Genomic DNA, 18,328 nt, shown 5'->3' with positions numbered 1-18,328 from the left:
TCTCATTTGATGTGCTTGAAGTGGTGGTGGGTTAGCTTTTCCAGAAGCTGGCTGAGGAGGGGAATCATACATAACTAAACATTTGTTTAACTTAATTTATATAATGCTTTTGAACTGTGGTGCTAGAAAATACGCTTGAGAGTCCCTTGGACAGGAAGGAGATCAAACCAGTCAATCCTAAAGGAAATCAACCCTGAATGTTCACTGGAAGGACTGATGCTGAAACTGAAGCTTCAATACTTTGGCCACCTGATTTAAAGAGCCAATTCATTGGAAAAAGCCCTGATGCTGGGAAAGATTGAAGACAAGAGCAGAAGAGGACGAAGGAGGATGAGATGGTTGGATGGCATCACTGACTCAATGGACACGAATTTGAGCAAGCTCCGGGAGATGGTGATGGACAGGGAGGCCTGGCGTGCTGCAGTCCATAGGATCACAAAGAGTCGGACATGACTAAGTGACTGAACAATAACAACAAATTTATATAAATGCACATCCACTCACTTTTAGGCTTTCCCTGGTGGTTCAGACGGTAAAGCGTCTGCCTACAATGTGGGAGACCTGGGTTTGATCCCTGGGTCAGGAAGATCCTCTGGAAAAGGAATGGCAACCCACTCCAGTACTCTTGCCTGGAAAATCCCATGGACGAGGAGCCTGGTAGGCTAGAGTCCATGGGATCGCAAAGAGTTGGACACGACTGAGCAACTTCACTTCAATTCACTCTCACTTTTACAAAACAGTATGCTAGTCGGATTTTTACATATTTTTTTTCTGATAAACTATGCATACTTCATTGCCTATAATTTATCATTTTTGTTTCATTAAAAGAGAGAGCTTAGATATCTATAATGCAATCTGAGTACAAAGTTCCTCCTGAATTTTATGATTTCCCTCCCTCCTTTTTATAGTCATCACACCCAAACAGCACAATTTCTGAAGATTTATCTTCATCAAGTGTTTGCAAACAACTTAACTTAGTTTTCACAGGAACGGCAGCTTTTAAAAATGTTCTTATTTGATCAGTGTATTAATATTCAGTTACAGTGAGTAATTATAACATGTACAACCAGCATAGCCAGGATGGGGGTAAAGAAGGCTGACTATTGAAACACACAGCTCCCCTGGAGGGAGCCGAGGTGGAAGGGAACACAGTCCACATGTGCAGCTCACTGTGGGTGCTGGTCACTGTGTCAGGCCGAAGGGACAGCAAGCGCCAGGTGAGGAGTTTCGGGTGGCAGATGTAGGGCCTGGGGAAGGAGGGCAGGGATGGAGAAACTAATGTTGGTGTCCTCAGCATCCAACTGATAGCTCAAATAAGAAATGAGCTTCCCTGGTGGCTCAGTGGTTAAGAACCCACCTGCAAAACAGGAGACGCGGAAGACCCTGGTTTGATCCCTGGGTCGGGAAGATCCCCTGGTGAAGAGAATGGCTACCCACTTCCAGTACTCTTGTCCACGGACAGAGGAGCCTGGTGGGCTACAGTCCATGGGGTCACAGAGAGTCGGACACAAAGAAGTTAAAATAAGAATACAGGGGTTCATTCAGGGAGGGATTGTGGAAAGAGAAATAAATAAGAGGATGGGCAGACTTCAGGGAATGCCCGAGTTGAGCTGAGGGAAGAGGCTTCTGCCACAGGACCAGCAGGCTCACGTCATGAGGCCCCGGGTGTCTGCAGAGTCGCGAGGGAGGCGGTTCCCGCCTGCCTCAGAGGCCACTATTTGAAGGCAGAGACTGAGGAAAGGACAGAGGGACAAGCCCCAGGGCTGCCATGCTAATTCTCGCACACACTTGGCTTTGGCGGAAGTCAGGTCTGTGGGCGGCGTTTAAAAGAGGAAGCAACTGACCTGATCCAGACGCAGTGCGCCGTCAGCAAATCTCTGTCTGCGTAACTCCTTCGCGATTCCGTGGAGGTTCAAGACAGCCCGGTGCACCTCGTCACACGTGTGCTCGGGGGAGATGGCAGGCAGCTCCCTCTCCGGGATTCTCCTGGTCGGGCTTTCAATCATGCTCTGCGCGTGCTCGTAGCTCAGTTTGGTGCAGGAGCGGATGATGGTCCGGCCAAACCATTCAGCGAGGATCTGCAGAGATGGACGGACTGTGAGGGAGAATTTTTTTTTTTTTTTCCCTTCAGCTTTTTCTTTCACGCAACCATTCATCTGTACACATTCTACAGAGACTGAGGAAACGAGGAGGGACGAGCACCAGCTGTTTTTTTTTTTTTTTTACTGAGCACCCCCCGCCCCCTTCCCCCTTTACCAGCTAAACCATTCCGGTCACAACTCCAGAGACAAGGCTTCCTCTAAACACCTGTCTGAAGGGTTATTAGGTTTTCCCCGGTGGGGAACAGGGAGCGCCCGGCCCACAGCTGTCCATACCACGAGAATTCGAGGGCACACAGCTCCTACCTGAAGAGCTAGAGAGACCCCTCTGACACCCTCTCCTTCCCTTGAAGGAAGAACCACTACTCTTTATAATGGCAGCCATTAAGCACGGGGAAGTGAACAATAGAAACCACTCAACGTTTTTCTTTGGTTTAGTGCAAAGAGCCTTATTATGAAGAGTCTTGATCTAGAATATCAGTCTTTAATGTTCTTAAGAAAAAAAAAAAGGAAACCCTCAAAATATACTTTATGATTTATTTAAAAAACTACTCTCATCTCAAAATACAAGCAACTCAAAATATTATGCTGATGACTCTTCTGCTGTGGCAAGCGGGTCCTGACTTTGGCTCTCAGGAGATGTGTGTGTGTATGTGCTGAACGCAGGAGAAATTGTAGAGGCAATTCCAAGGACTGTGTGTGTGTGTGTGTGTGTGTATGCACACATGCGCGCATGCACTGAATGCAGAAGAAATTGTAAGGGCAATTAGAGCAACTGCCCAGCAGTCCTGGGGGAAGCAGTGTGTGCAGGTCCCCAGAAGAGCCCCTTTCAAGGTCAGCCCATGCTTGTCCCTCCGTCACAGCCATATTTCCTGAAAACTTCCCACTCGTGGAGCTGCTCCAACCTCCTCTAGGATGACGGGGCCACGACCTCTTCATTCTTGTGGTCGCAAAGATTTCCCCTGGAGACTCAGCTTGTTTCCTTTTCTACGACTCATTCCAAACCCAGTCAGTCAATCCTCCTCCTTCCGTGTGTCAACATTTTGCTGGACAGTCTGTCTTTAGCTTGGGGAAATGTCCTTTTTCATTCAGTTTCACTGCTCTTTTTTTTCACACACTCCCTCAGGCATCCGGGTCAGAGGGTATCTGGCCTCTTGGGGTTTTTGTCCCCTTTTCCTAGAAGACACAGGAAAGCCCTACATATGTACCAGGGGTCACCACTGCACACAGGGTGGGGAGACTCGGATCACCGTGACTGGGCATCCATTTTCACGCAAACTGGTGAGTCAAGAACTACTTTAAAAAGCTAGTGACAGCTCCACACCCTCTCCCTTGAAGTATTTATGGACAAACTTTTGCAGTAAGTTCCATGAGGTTCCTAGATACTCTGCCACCCCAACGTCTATGTATCCTGGGTCTAAACAGCTCAATGGCTCCCTCTGAACCCTCTTCTGTAGTGCTGGGCCCTGACCAGGGGCCACTTGGAATCCCGAGGAGTTCTTAAAACATATTCACTGTAACCTGGCAAAACCTGAAGTCCCCCACTCCTGATCAAAACTCGCTAGCCACTCCCAAGGATGGCACTGCTCAGTCTGCCTCTTCTTCCTCACTGGTCCCACTGCCCCTTCGGTTTGTCTCCTTATCTGTCAATGACAACTTGAACACCAGCAAACCTGGGACTCAGCACTGATGAGAAGCTTCCCACAACTCTGTCACCTTACTTGGGCCTCCCCTCCCTTAATGCCTCCATTCCAGAAAATCTGCACCTTCTTTTTGAACATACGAAGGGCTGAAGTAGGAGCTCTGAAGAGCCAGTAAGAACTTCCTGGCCCAGAGACGGTCAGGCAGCTTAAAAACAACCCATTGATTCTGAAAGTCACACCTGACACACGGACTAAAAAAACTCTCAGGCCAAGAAACCAGATTGTGGTGAAGCGGCAAGGATGCCCACGGCCCCCTCACCCAGCAAAGGTCAACAGGAAAGCAGAGACCTGGCTGGGCAGGGGCATTGGTTCCTGGGGCCAGCGCGCCCTACAGAACAGGAGGAAGGCCTCTCTGGATGGGACACCTCATTAATTTCCAATTTGGAAACTGGATTCACATCAACGCCCCGTTTGTAACCAGGGCCAGTGGCAGAAGACAAAAAGACAAAGAGTTTTTCATGGAAAAAGCAAAAAAGCCACGAGGAGCTTCGTAAACAGAACCCTTCAGAGAAGAATCATGGCCTTCCTCTGCCATTCATTTCATCACAGGATTTGGGTCACTCTCTTTCTGCAGGCGGCAAGCTTCCTGTATACACTCTAGGACACTGCTATTTAGGATGTTGGATTAAACAACGTGCCAATATCCACTGAAGGTATCCGGCTCGGGGGGGAAAAAAAACCTAGTTAGAAAGGAGAAAATATTGTCTACCTCAAGACCTACTTTCTGGTACCAGGTAGGACAGGAAGTGGCTTGACACCACGGACCACCTGGCTCTGCTCAGTGGCAGAGCTCTCACACCTCCAACTGTCTCAAATCTCTCTAACACACCTGGATGTGTGTGCATGCTAAATCCCTCCAGTCATGGCTGACTCTCTGTGACCCCATGGACTGTATCCCACCAGGCTTCTCTGTACGTGGGATTCTCCAGGCAAGAATACTGGAGTGGGTTGCCATGCCCTCCTCAGGGGATCTTGCTGACTCAGGCATCTAACCTGCATGTCTTATATCTCTTGCATTGGCAGGCAGGTTCTTTGCCACCTAGGAAGTCCAACACACCTGGGAGTACGTTATTTGGCCCATTTTACATTGAGAGAAGAGGTTGGGGATTTGTGAAGTCATGCTAACTCCTAAGTGGTGGCCAGGATCAGATCTGTGCTAAAGACCTAAGACTCAAAATCAAGCGTTATTTTTTATTATATCTTGCTGAAGGTCACAAAAGAGACAGACAGTGAAGTAAAGAAAATAAAATATTGACTTTCTATTTAATAGATACAAAGTCGTGAGGAAACCATATCATTTGAAAACTATTAATTTCCATTCAAATGTATTTAAAATTTTAATCTTCTAAAAAAAGTCAGTGTCTCATTAAGAAATATTTGGTTCAAAAAACTGCTAATGGGGTTAATTTGTAATTTTAAGTAATTAGATACAAAATCACTTCCACTACAGCTTTGGGCTTCTGTATATAAACTATTTGGTTCAAAAAACAATGTCAGAAAAATGAACTTCTTTACAAAACAGACACAGAAAACAAATCTGTGGTTACCAAAGGGGAAAGCAGGGGAGGGATGGGAGTTCAGGATTAGCAGATACACACTACTGTATATAAAACAGATAAATAACAAGGTCCTACTATACAGCACAGGAAACTATATTCAATATTTTGTAATAACCTATGATGAAAAAGAATACATATATTCATATATATATATATATAGCTGAACCACTTTGCTATACACCAGAAAATAACACAACATTGTAAATCAACTATAATTCAATAAAAACAAACAAAACATAATAGGAAGAAAGAAACATTTTCCTGATTGGAACAAAACCAGGCTGCTGTGATGATCAGGGGTAGGGGGGTGCATGGATTTCTGCTGCTTCTTACTGTGAACACAAGGCAACCCCCCTGGGGTAGGGAGGGCCCAGGGGTGAAAAAAGTCAAAGGTACCAAGAGAAACGTATCCAAAAAGAAACTGGGCAGAAAGAGGCAGTGCTCGAAGACAGTGAGGAAAGGCCGATGGCAATATGTCTGTGATAGGGAGGTGCTGGTGACTGAAGAGGGCAGAGGCAGTGAGGGGGTGGTTCGTGAGGAGCAAGCAGGGGTCTCCTCTGCTGGGCCCACTCCTGGCCAGGCCAGTGGTGACAGAGTGAGGCACAGGTCCCTTCCTAAAGAACAGAGAAGACCATGGTAGGATCAAAGAGTAAGTGACAAGATGGAGACACTGTCAGCCACATTTAGACCTAGCTGTGTCCTCTCGCACTGTGGCCCGGCTGGGCCTGTTACCCAAAAGCTGGGTTTGCCTCTGGGTGGATGTTGAGCCAAAAGATGCAACCAAGTCAAAGAGCAGGAGAAGGAAGGAGTTATTACTTGCGGCAAGTAAGGAGATCACTGGGGATCTTTCCCAAAGAAATATCGTTGGCTTTTAATCTGTTTTCCAGATATAAAGATACCTTTCCCCTTAAGCTAATTATAACCTATACCAACTTAGTAAATTATACCTTTGAGGGTAGGATTGAGACATTAATCTTTTGTCTCTAACTGATTCCTCTAAAAATGGAAGACTAGATTCCCAGCAGCCTTATCAAGTACTCTTAACTAGTGCACACACAACAAAACTAAAGGAAATTATCCAGTGAAACTGTCACAGAGTATAACTACTTGTGACATATAACAACAAATATCATTGCTTGCTTTAAGTCTACTGCTAAAAGCACATGTATGATGTCTGTGTGACAATTCAGTATAACTGATACAACATATAGCTTATAAAATGTTTCCCTATTAACATACCTCTGAATTGATGCTTTTGAACTGTGGTGTTGGAGAAGACTCTTGAGAGTCCCTTGGACTGCAAGGAGATCCAACCAGTCCATTCTGAAGGAGATCAGCCCTGGGATTTCTTTGGAAGGAATGATGCTAAAGCTGAAACTCCAGTACTTTGGCCACCTCATGTGAAGAGTTTGGAAAAGACTCTGATGCTGGGAGGGATTGGGGGCAGGAGGAGAAGGGGACGACAGAGGATGAGATGGCTGGATGGCATCACTGACTCGATGGACGTGAGTCTGGGTGAACTCCGGAAGTTGGTGATGGAACAGGGAGGCCTGGCGTGCTGCGATTCATGGGGTCACAAAGAGTCGGACACGACTGAGCGACTGAACTGAACTGAGCTTGTTCACTGTATCTGATGAGTTGTCCCCCAAGAGGGACAACTCGGCCACTATTTATAAACAAAAAGGAGGCGTGGCACCAAGGGACATGATGGATGCCAGGCAGCAATCACCCTGGCATTGAGGGACAAATCTGACCTACCAAGGGATTTGCAATCAAAAGGAAAAATGATAAAATAAATTTTCATGAACTGAGTTAGGTATTGGGAAGCCATTCCAGCTAATACATGATTTACCTTAAAGTTTATAGTGACTGAAGTGGCCTCTTTAATGGCCTCTTGAATGTATATCTGCTTTTGCTATTAAGGAAAAAAAATGCATTAAAAAATAAAAAACTAGAGGACATCATCATTCACACACACAGGGCTCCAAAATCACTGCAGATGGTGACTGCAGCCATGAAATTAGAAGACGCTTACTCCTTGGAAAAAGTTATAACCAACCTAGATAGCATATTGAAAAGCAGAGACATTACTTTGCCAACAAAGATCCGTCTAGTCAAGGCTATGGTTTTTCCTGTGGTCATGTATGGATGTGAGAGTTGGACTGTGAAGAAAGCTGAGCGCCAAAGAATTGATGCTTTGGAACTGTGGTGTTGGAGAAGACTCTTGAGAGTCCCTTGGACTGCAGGGAGATCCAACCAGTCCATTCTAAAGGAGATCAGCCCTGGGTGTTCTTTGGAAGGAATGATGGTAAAGCTGAAACTCCAGTACTTTGGCCACCTCATGTGAAGAGTTGACTCATTGGAAAAGACTCTGATGCTGGGAGGGATTGGGGGCAGTAGGAAAAGGGGACGACAGAGGATGAGATGGCTGGATGGCATCACTGACTTGATGGACATGAGTTTGAGTGAACTCTGGGAGATGGTGATGGACAGGGAGGCCTGGTGTGCTGCGGTTCATGGGATCGCAAAGAGTCAGACATGACTGAGTGACTGAACTGAACTGAACTGAACTTAGTAAGAACGATACTTACAATGATAGTAATCAGGCTGTCAATCTGATGAACTCGGAAGTTTCTATGATACAAAACGTCATCCTCTAGAACTGCATGGCCCTTGATATTTTAACAGCTGTTCAAGGAGGAACTTATAAGACATACTGAATGCTGGGTTTTATACTGATGAGTATAAAACTCAGGTTTTATACCTGATGAGTTTCTAATGTGACTCACCTCATTATGTATATGAAAAAAAATTAAATTTCCTCTGAATGTTCCTCTTCCCAGTTTAGAGAAAATGGCACAAGACTCTGCCAGTGAAGCTGCAAAGTTGCTGTTAACTGCCTCTCCTGCTGTGCCTCACCTACACCTGCTAGAATAATGCTATGCACATCCAGCCACTACTCTGTGGACCCCCAAACTTCTCTAGCTGTAGCAGAGACAGCTTTACTCCTCTAACTAGGGAGATGGCAATGCTCATTCTCAGCAGGAAGTAGTTACAGAAGAATGACCTTTGGCTCTGTGCCCCTCAAGAAAGAAGAGTGAAATATCTCAGTGTTGGGGGTGCTGTGTAAGTAGATTGGGTAGGGGTCCCTGGAGGTAGTGAGCCAGACACGACTTTCTTAAATAAGAGAAACCACTTCAGCCCTAAGCCATTCGATGATCTGAGCCTGGCCACAATGCTTGCTCTTGCAGAAGAACGGGTCTCAGTAGTTGATTTTAAGGGAACAAAAGAAAGTAAAAACAAACAGCTATTACCAGGCCAGGGAGCTAACTTAACCAGATTGGAGATGATATATCAGTTGTAAAGACTCCTAGTTCTGTTCCAATGGTAAAGATTAGCCTGAAGCTGTTTTGCAAAATTCAACCACGCTTAACAATGCTCAACTACCAGATTAACTGGAACCTATGAATGATGATATTGACCTTTTCTGATGCCTATGACTTCAATCAACTATCATGTGGACTCTGCCAACTTCTGCCCCAATTCTATGCTGAACCCTCCTTGGCTGAAGCCCCTTTAGGAGTCTGCATGCATCCTAACTTAAAACGTCCCCAATTTTGCTATCTGGGGAGACACTGCTTTGGGAAAGATCCCCCATGTTATTCCTACTTGCTGCAAGTAATAAATCCTTCCTTCTCCCACCCTGGATTGGTGGTGTCCTTTGCTCAACACCCATCAAGAGGCAAACCTGGTTTTCGGAAGCTGAGGAGGGAGCATGGGTACCAGAGGGCCATGTGTTTGCTAGTGTTAGTTTATAAGGCAGTGTATGTATAAGAATTTTCTGGAAGATTAATTTGTATGGAGTCAATCGTGTTCTCTTCTACAGTTTGAGCTCACTTGCCACCAGCCTAGTCTGTTGCCCCTCAGACTATAATCAGGCCTACTCCTATTGTTGGGAAGGAAGAAATTTTTTCCTACCCTTCCAGGTTTTTCTGGTCTAAGAATTAAATTGTCATGAGAAAGATTAACAGGAGAAAATCAAACAAAACATGGGAGAGACTCAGGAAAGCTGAGTAACTCACTAAAATGGCTGAAAGCTTCACTTTAAATACCATCTTCAGCTAATGACAAAAGAGAATGCTGGGCTAGTGATTCAGGACTTAGAAGGGGAGGAAGGAAATTCACATGAAGGTGGAAAAGCAAATGTTTGATAAACAAATGTTTACAATGTACAGACAGGGCAGAGACAATGGGACACACACAGGAATTAAAAAAACAAAACAGATTTTGAAAGGTTCCTCCTGTCTACCATACTTAGTCCATCCTAGAGTTATCTGTGATGATAGCTCTCTCCCTTTTAGAAGCAGGTCATCTATCTACATTCTTTAGACAGTGAAGGTAAAGTCAGAGTTTCTTCCTGAGTCTTTTGGGTCCTGATTGTTTTCAGCTTGAAACAATCCACATGCCCAAGAGATATCCTGAAAGTCAAAGTGAAAGTCGCTCAGTCGTGTCCGACTCTTTGCGACCCCATGGACTATACAGTCCATGGAATTCTCCAAGCCAGAATACTGGAGTGGGTAGCAGGTTCCCTTCTCCAGGGCATCTTCCCAACCCAGGAATTGAACCCAGGTCTTCCACATTGCAGGCAGATTCTTAACCAGCTAAGCCACAAGGGAAGCCCAAGAATACTGGAGTGGGCAGCCTATCCCTCCCTTCTCCAGTGGATCTTCCCAACCCAGGAATCAAATAGGGGTCTCCTGCATTGCAGGCAGATTCTTTATCAACTGAGTTATGAGGGGAAGCCCAAAAGATATCCTGGAATGGCAAATTTTACTCCCCTCCAGCATCTTGATCTAAAGGTCTAAACTTCAAAGCCAAAGATGAAAGAAATAAGGCAACTCCCTCAACTGTCTGCCTTGTAAACCTTAGAATGGCACAAGAGTCTGAAGGCAGGATATGGTCAAGAGACGAGAATTCCATTCCTGTGACAGAGGATGAGGGACCTCGACTAGGCAGTCTTTGGAAAGCGTTAGTTGCCCAGTTGCATCTGACTCTTTGCAATGCCAAGGAACCCGCTAGGCTCCTCTGTCCGTGGGATTCTCCAAGGCAAGAATACTGGAGTGGGTTGCCATTCCCTTCTCCAGGGGATCTTCCCGACCCAGGGATTGAACCAGGGTTTCCAGTACTGCAGGCAGATTCTTTACCATCTGAAACACCAGGGAAGCCAGGGAAGTCTTTGAAAAGTGTTCCCTTTGGTGCAGACAGTTGCGAGGCGGGTTGGGCGGGCAGGAGGACTCTTTGGAGGTGGTGGACTGGTTGGGAGGCCTGAGGGCTGTGGGAAGGAAGCTGCAGGTGGAGAAGAGGGAGGAAAGCACAGGACAGCTATGGAGGAAGCTTCTAAGGATTGGGTTCAGAAAGATGCAGGAAAAACAGAATCACAGATTTCTAAAGCCAGTGAGGTTAATTCAGTCCCAACCTTCCAAAAAGACTAAACGAAGTCATCTCGCCAAAAACGAGGTCCATCCTTCTTTTAAAGGCAGGCAGCACAGCAACATATTGTTTATTAACCTCAGAACCCAAGTCCTTAAATTTAAATCAACTTCATGATTAGTAACCTCAAAATGCAGGAAAGGCTGATTAAAAAAAATATTTTTTTTTGTTTGCAAAAGAGTCAGACACGACTTAGTGACTAAGCAACAGTGACAACAATCCTATGAATGATACACGTCTTGTTTTGTTATGTCTTGAAAATATTTTATTTTGAATTTTTACTTTAAACTCAAGGATTCACAGCAAAATCTGTGCTCAGGTCTGCTGTTACCTTGAAGTGACCTTATAGGTCACTTCAGGTCAGCCTCTAATTGCCTGGTATCTTCGTTAGCAAACCAGGACACAAAGGACACAACAGAGTTCTTCCAAAGGCTCCTCTGGCCCCAGGCTACCTCTATAGGTCTGAAATAAAGCGACTTTGCCCTGCTCTGCTAAGGACTAAAAATGAATATTCTGGGAACTTTTCTATTATTTTCAGAATCAGCCTTGGGAGCTATAGTCTCTCACTGGGAGTTGATTGGGCAAGATTTCCACTGAAGTGTCCTAAGAGGAGACATAAAACCCAGCACTGTTTCTTTACCATGACCTGCAGCCCCTAGTCACACAGTCCTGCGCTTGTGCTTGGCTCTGTGGGCTTGCTGCAGACACAAGATGACCCGGGAGGGTCATAGTTTTATTTTTCAAGTTCTATAGCATTTCCATGGGTGGCAGCTGGTGTGTCAGCAGCAGGGTGAGCAGGGAAGGCAGTGGGGGGAAGACACTCGGGCAGCTGGGTCAAACCCTCCTCAACCCTAGGATACAGCTCAGGGTGCTGAAAAGGCTGCTGTGATAAAAACGCCTTACCAAGGAAATAAAGCATTCTAATAAAGCAGGCTAAACAGAACTGTGTAAACGGGTATGTTGTTGTTTTAGTCGCTAACTAGTGTCCGACTCTTTGTGACCCCATCGACTGTAGCCCTCCAGGCTCCTCTATCCATGGAATTTTCCAGACAAGAATACTGGACTGGGTTGCCATTTCCTTCCTGATCCAGGGTTCAAAGTCATGTCTCCTGCTTGGCAGGTGAATTCTTTACCACTGAGCCACCAGGGAAGTCCCGGAAAATAGATATGCAATTCACTTTATGAAGTAATTTTTAAGCATTTTTGGGCTTTTGACCCTGTGCTGTGTATGAGGAGAAGAGATTTAAAAAAATTAAGCATGATGTTAAGGTCCAGTCGGATGACAGATCTGCATACAAATGGCACTGACAGGTGCTGTAGGGGCAGCGAGGTGGGAAAAGGGGCTCTGACAGGGAGGGCGGGGCTCTTCCCATCTACTCACATCCTCAGAAAGGCCAACCTGCCTCCTTTCCAGATTTCAGCAGGGACCCCACGCCGCACCTTCTCTGCACTAGGGAAGTCTGTGGTCCTCATCCTCCTAGTGGGAGCTAATCTCCCCTCCTGGAGTTTAGGTCCTGAAATTCCCACTTCTTTCATCAGGCTCCTCTGTCCATGGAATTTTCCAGGCAAGAATACTGGAGTGAGTTGCTATTTCCTTCTCCAGGGGATCTTCTCGACCCAGGGATCGAACCTGGGTCTCCTGCACTGTAGGTCTAAGCCACCAGGGAAGCCCCTTCCTTCATGACTTGGTTCCAAAGCTTTGTTCCTTCTTTCTTAATCAGCAACATCTCTGATTCGCCTCCCTATGCAGCCTACAAACATACTCCAATATCTCTGCCCGCCTCACTTAAAAAAAAAAAACAACAGGAAAAAAACCCCTCAAAATCTTACTTTTACTACAATGACAATATCAATTCACTGCAGAAAACTTAAAAAAAATATATATGTGGGAAAAGGAGAAGGAAAAAAAAATCTCCTATGAATCCACCATTGGGAATTAACTACTGTTTCTATTTTGGTGCATATTTAATTCCTATATCTTCAACACCTTGTATAGTGTCTCAACACAGCAAATCTTCAGTGAGTATTTACTAAATGAATGAAGGAAGGAATAATAACACTTTCATGGAAGAAGTGGCATTTTAGCTGAGTCTCATAGGATAAGTAGGATTCATGTTAGTAGGGATGAGGGGAAGGACACTCTAGGAAGTGGAAAAAGCATATGCAAAGTCTCAGTAGTAGAACAATTCTGTATGAGGCCAAATGAACTGGTCAGCAGAGGTTGAGGGGCTGAAGGATGGCCACGCAATGCGAGAAGGGGTTGGTGGAGGTCTGTGCTGGTCATGCTCTGGAGATTACGGACTTTTGTGGATAATCATAACCCACTGTCCCACTGTAAGAGGATATTAAGTAGTAGTGTAATGGGACCAGATTCAGCTTCTAAAAGTCACCTAACACCACTGGGGAAATGGAAGGAAGAGGCCATAGACAGTCTCTGTCAAGCAGGGAGGATGGTGAGGACCTGGGTAGGGACAGTGACTGTGGCGATAGGAAAGGAAGGACTGATGAGGGACGCTTGGCAAAGGTAGAGCTGTTATCACTTAGAACTGCTGGGATGTGGCAGGGGTGAGGTGGGCTAGAGAGTGAAGATCTGAGTGGTTCAGAGGGATGCTGATGCTACTTCAGATCTGGAGGACGGAGGGCTTACCCTCTGGTTGGAGCAGGAGTGTTTTTTTCTGCATCACGATTCGGGAAGGATGACTCCGAAGGGAGGAACTTCAGCAGACCCAGCTGGCTGATCTCTCTGGTTTCCCAGAAGGAAAACTGAAAGTCACCTGGGGGAATCATTGGTCTCGAAGTAGAGAGGAATGGAAGCAAAGTTGGAAGCCAGAACCGAGAATAAAGTTTTTTTTAATACCATTTCACACTTATTTACCTTTGTTATTAACTGCAAAGTTATTTGTTTTGGGATTTTTTTTTTTTTTTTTTTTGCCACCATACACAGCATGTGAGATCCTCCCCAACCAGTGACAGAACCCGTGCTCCTGAGCTGGGAGCGCCATCTTAACCACTGGACTGCCAGGATGTCCAAGAATAAAGGCTTGAAACAAATACATAAGCAACAAATAAAAGGATCCCTCTAAGCAGCACTGAAGGTCCAGCTGAAAAAAGGCAGCCTGGACTGGCACATCCCACAGTGCCCCTACAATGTCTGCTGTTCAGAAAGAGGTGTTAGGTGGGGACTGGAAACACTTCCCCAGAGCCACGAGAAGTGGCCAGCGACCTGCAGGGTGTTCTAAGGTGGCGGCTGAGAAGGGCTGACCCCGCTGAGGTCAGGTCCCAGAAGGTGGGCTGGGGAGCTGCCACACAGCAGAGAACTCGGCCACACCCTAAAAGCCACTCTTCCCACGTGAGTAAAGATGGTCCAGGAACAAGGAAAGACTCGAGTCCCAAGAACTCTCTGGAATCCATGCATTTCTAGCAGAGAAGACAGAGGAAAAAAAAGAATAGGAAAAAAAATCCCACTTTAAAGGTTTCTTAGATTTTATTCCGAATGAGAGACTGGAGGGTCATTAAAAAGGACAGAGAGATGAGACCTGATTTCTGATTTAGAAGACTCCCTCGGACCGCTGTGTAGGGAGAAGACGAAGTGGGGTAGGAGCTGAAGGTCGGGGGACAGTTGGGAGGCCCCTGGAGTCCAGGTGGAGGGGGGTGGCAGCTTGGAGGCAGCCGTCAACGCTGACAGTGGTGAGGAAGAGGACAGAATCTGGAGGTGCTGGAGACAAAGCTGAGGTGACTCACTGCTGGCCTGGAGGTGAGGGGTCAGAAAATGACCGGAGTCAACAATGACTGGGGCTGGGGGCTACAGAAGTGGCTGAAAGAGGTGCGCCATGGACTGGGGCTGAACTGGGCCCCCCTGGAGTACATGCTTTTCTGCCTGAGCCAGACAGCACAGGCCAGGACACACAGGCTGTGAATTGCTACTGTAACTGCGAGACTCTTCCTTTATTATTCTGACCTCTGACCTGAGATTTTAGGGTTCCCAGGCTTTAGGACTTAGATATCAAGTTAGATTCATTGTCTGTGACCTTCTTTAAAGTGTAACATTGATGTTTATTTCCCAAAGATGACTTCAAATTGAAACGCCTCTGATGAGCCAGGGCCTGTGGACGTGGTCTCTGTTTTGCAGGAGCTTGGTGCCCAGTGAGACAGACATGCTGGAGGTAACCAGATATGAGACTCCGCTGACATGGTCGGAGAGGATTTCATGGGTCCAGAGCTGGACTTCCAAAGCACAAGGTTCAGCTGGGTGTGTTTCCCTTAGGAAAACATAGAATCAGAGCTATCTAGATCAGAGGACAACACTCTTACCACCAATATGTGAGAAACACGCCAAAAACCAGATCTTGCAGAGTTTTTCATTCTAAAAACCTGAACACTGGCTTAAGGAAAGTATTAACATATATGACACCAAGGTTTCCTAGCAGATACTTAAAAAAATCTACTGGGTGTTTAAAAACAGTTGGAATAGGCTTTCTATAGCTCTACAAAGTAAGGCATTCCAGTAGTTGAAGGAAAAAAACAAAACCTTTCTCCACTTCAGCTCCAGGGGAGACTGGCAGCCATGCCTGATGCTGCTGGCCCTGCCCCAGCTCCTTCGAAGTCCAAGCCCTTGCACTACGAGAAGCCACCACTGTGTACTAACCAAGTCTCAGGCTTACTGGGTTGTTGATGCGTGCCACTTTCCTCCTTACCGGCCTTCTCTGACCCCCTGTACTAAGCTGCTTCAGTCATGTCTGACTCTTTGAGAGCCTATGGACCACAGCTCACCAGGCTCCTTGGTCCATGGGATTCTCCAGGCAAGAATACTGGAGTGGGTTGCCATGCCCTCCTCTAGGGGATTTTCCCAACCCAGGGACTGAATCCATGTCTCTTATGGATTCACTGGCAAGCAGGTTCTTTACAACTAGCACCACCTGGGAAGTTCTCTTTGGCCCCCTGAACCACCCCATCTTTTTTCCCACCCCTCCCTACAAACTCATGAGTTTGGGCAAGCTCTGGGAGATGGTGAAGGACAGGAAAGCCTGGCGTGCTATAGTCCATGGGGTCGCAAAGAGATGGACATGACTGAGCGACTGAACAACTCTACCAACTCAGGCTCTCCTTTGCCAGTGTCTTCAACAAGCACTAGCTCCTGGACACGAGTTTGGGATCTGAACTCTCATGTATCTTGACTGTGAGCAGGAAGACACTTATTGTCACTACACTCCAGGACTAACTGACCAGGTCAACCCACCGTGTGGCCTCTTGTTCTGGGTAGGATGTTTGACTACAGCATAAGGAGTATGGTTAGTGAGTCTTGCTCCATGACTGTCCCAGGTCCAAAGCCTCACACTTCCTCTTTGACTGGGTTTGCCAGAGGCCAGGCATCCCTTCCTGGACCCTGTGCCTCCTTCACACCTGCTCTCCAGCCCCCTGTGCCAGAAGGCTTGGTCACCAGACACTGCCTCCGACAGAAAACCTACAGACCAACCAAGTTTTCAGAGTCTACCTCTTCCGAGTGCTTCTTTTATGACCCTCATATTTTAGAAGCTCATTAGATCAGGCAGCTTTTTATTTCTTGGGTCTGACCCTGGCAGGCTTAGTTCAGATTCAAAGTTCTTTTCTGTTGACTCAAGTTAGTTTTCCTCTAACTTTTAGGCTTTTATTTTTCTGTTTAGTTAAACTTTTGCAAAAATAAACATTTATAAAAATATGGAAGTAATACATGTTTTCAAAAAACACTAGAAAACACAAAAAAGTAGAAAAAATTACTCATAGCCCTGCTACCCAAATACAACCATTACTGGCATTCTATTTTATTTCCTTCTGGTCTTTTTCCATTCATTTTTTTTCCCCCATGCAAGTTCCCACTTTCACAGAAATATGATTGCTGGCCTACTGTCTTCACATTTCTTTCTTCGTATTTCAGATAGTTTTTGCTTCTTAACTCTTAAAAAGGAACTTATTATCAGATATTCAAAGTCATAAAACCCAAATGTTATGTAGGTAACTTGTTTTGATTCCCCTGTGGATTGGAGTGGATTGTCTCTCAATTGGAGACAATCTGGGAAATGAAATTATGAACTGGGTTTTAAATGACACCGAGGCACTAATATTAACTGTTAGGTGTGCCAATGGCATTGTGGTTATATAAGGAAATGTCCAAATTTTTTAGAGCCACATATGAAAATACGTATGCGTGAAATGACGTGATGTCTATGGTTTGCTTTAAAATGCTTTAGCAAAAAAAAGACGGTTGTTAAATCTAGGAGATAGGGATGGTGGATTTATTGTGCTATTTTCTGCACTTTCATGTATATTTGAAATTTTTCAAAATAAAAATAAAAAAATTAAAGTGGCCACATTTCAAACAGTGAAGTGGTTTTAAAGGCTTGTTAAGAAGAACAGCAGTCCTCTGCCCCTCCCCAGGGGTAACCACTGTCATCTCTCAGTAGATTATTTTGGTATTTACTCTCACAGTTCTATACAATCTGCCAGATTACTTCTTGATTTTTCAGTTTTAGGCATCATTCACAACTTTTTCACTATAGAAGGGGCAAATTAACTCTTCTTGCCACACATGCTCCCTTCCCCCAACCTAACACACACATAAGCATTCCCAGGCCCTCATCCTCCCAAGAAAATTATATCATCACTATGAGAATTAACTATTACAACTATGTAAATACTCAAGGTTGCTATTGTTTCCTATACATCTTTTTATTTTTAGTGAAATTAGTAACTGTTTTGTTTCAATTTGGTTGGTTTTTCTGTCTGCTCTGTACATTAATCCACTTCAAGCTTTCCATCAATTGTTTAAAACAGTGGTTCTTGAAGTACGCTCTGTGGACTCCATTCAGGGATCCATGAGGTCAAAACTATTTTCATAATAGTATTAATACTAAGGCATCATGTGGCCTTTTCTGTGTATGTTCCATTTATATTGATGGCCCAGAAGCACTGGTGGGGAAAACTGTTGATGCCTTGGCATGAATCACACAACAGCAACAAGTGCTGCCAGAGGTCAGGGTCTCGTCACTGGCTCACACTCACAGGAAATAAAAACCTCCTTCACTTAAGCATGTTCCTGATGAAGCGGTAAGGAACTTACCGCGTTTATTGCTTTTTACTGTGGCTCAACTCTGGTGTACTTGTCTTTTCCACTTAGCAGCATGGCCAAGTATGACGGCTGTCTTGGGGAAAAGCACTTACATACTTTGTAGTGAGGTGAAATGACCGTTTTTTTTTTACAGAACACCATTTTTACTTGGAGGAAGAGTGACACACTATGGTTATCTGGCACGTCAAGAAAAACAATGAACGTTATCCATTGCTAATGATAAAATTCAAGCTCTCATAAAAATTAGAATTTTGGAAACCCTGTATCATATACCCATGTATAGGATACATGTTTTCCAATACTTAGACTTGTCTAGGATCTGTAGACAAGAAGACACTAATAAATGTGACTTTTTAATATAATGAAATGTATCCA

General features: G+C 45.2%; 1 protein-coding gene across 8 annotated transcripts in view; it reads right to left on the bottom strand.

The window, feature by feature from the left end:
* Positions 1 to 18,328, bottom strand: part of DIS3L2 (DIS3 like 3'-5' exoribonuclease 2) — a 354,495-nt gene that overhangs the window by 82,812 nt on the left and 253,355 nt on the right. For 7 of the 8 annotated variants that reach the window (XM_045164627.1, XM_045164625.1, XM_045164622.1 and 4 more), the window contains one exon: positions 1,845 to 2,078. In XM_045164627.1, coding sequence (XP_045020562.1) covers positions 1,845 to 2,078 — 234 coding nt within the window. Of the gene's footprint in view, positions 1 to 1,844; positions 2,079 to 10,076; positions 15,111 to 18,328 lie in introns of those variants that run through there. The other variant, XM_045164629.1, reaches the window with a different exon arrangement.

This window comes from Bubalus bubalis, chromosome 2, assembly GCF_019923935.1.
Source record: "Bubalus bubalis isolate 160015118507 breed Murrah chromosome 2, NDDB_SH_1, whole genome shotgun sequence".
Lineage (NCBI taxonomy): Eukaryota > Metazoa > Chordata > Mammalia > Artiodactyla > Bovidae > Bubalus > Bubalus bubalis.
The sequence above is the reverse complement of the archived record's forward strand: the minus strand, read 5'-3'. Positions and strand labels throughout refer to the sequence as shown.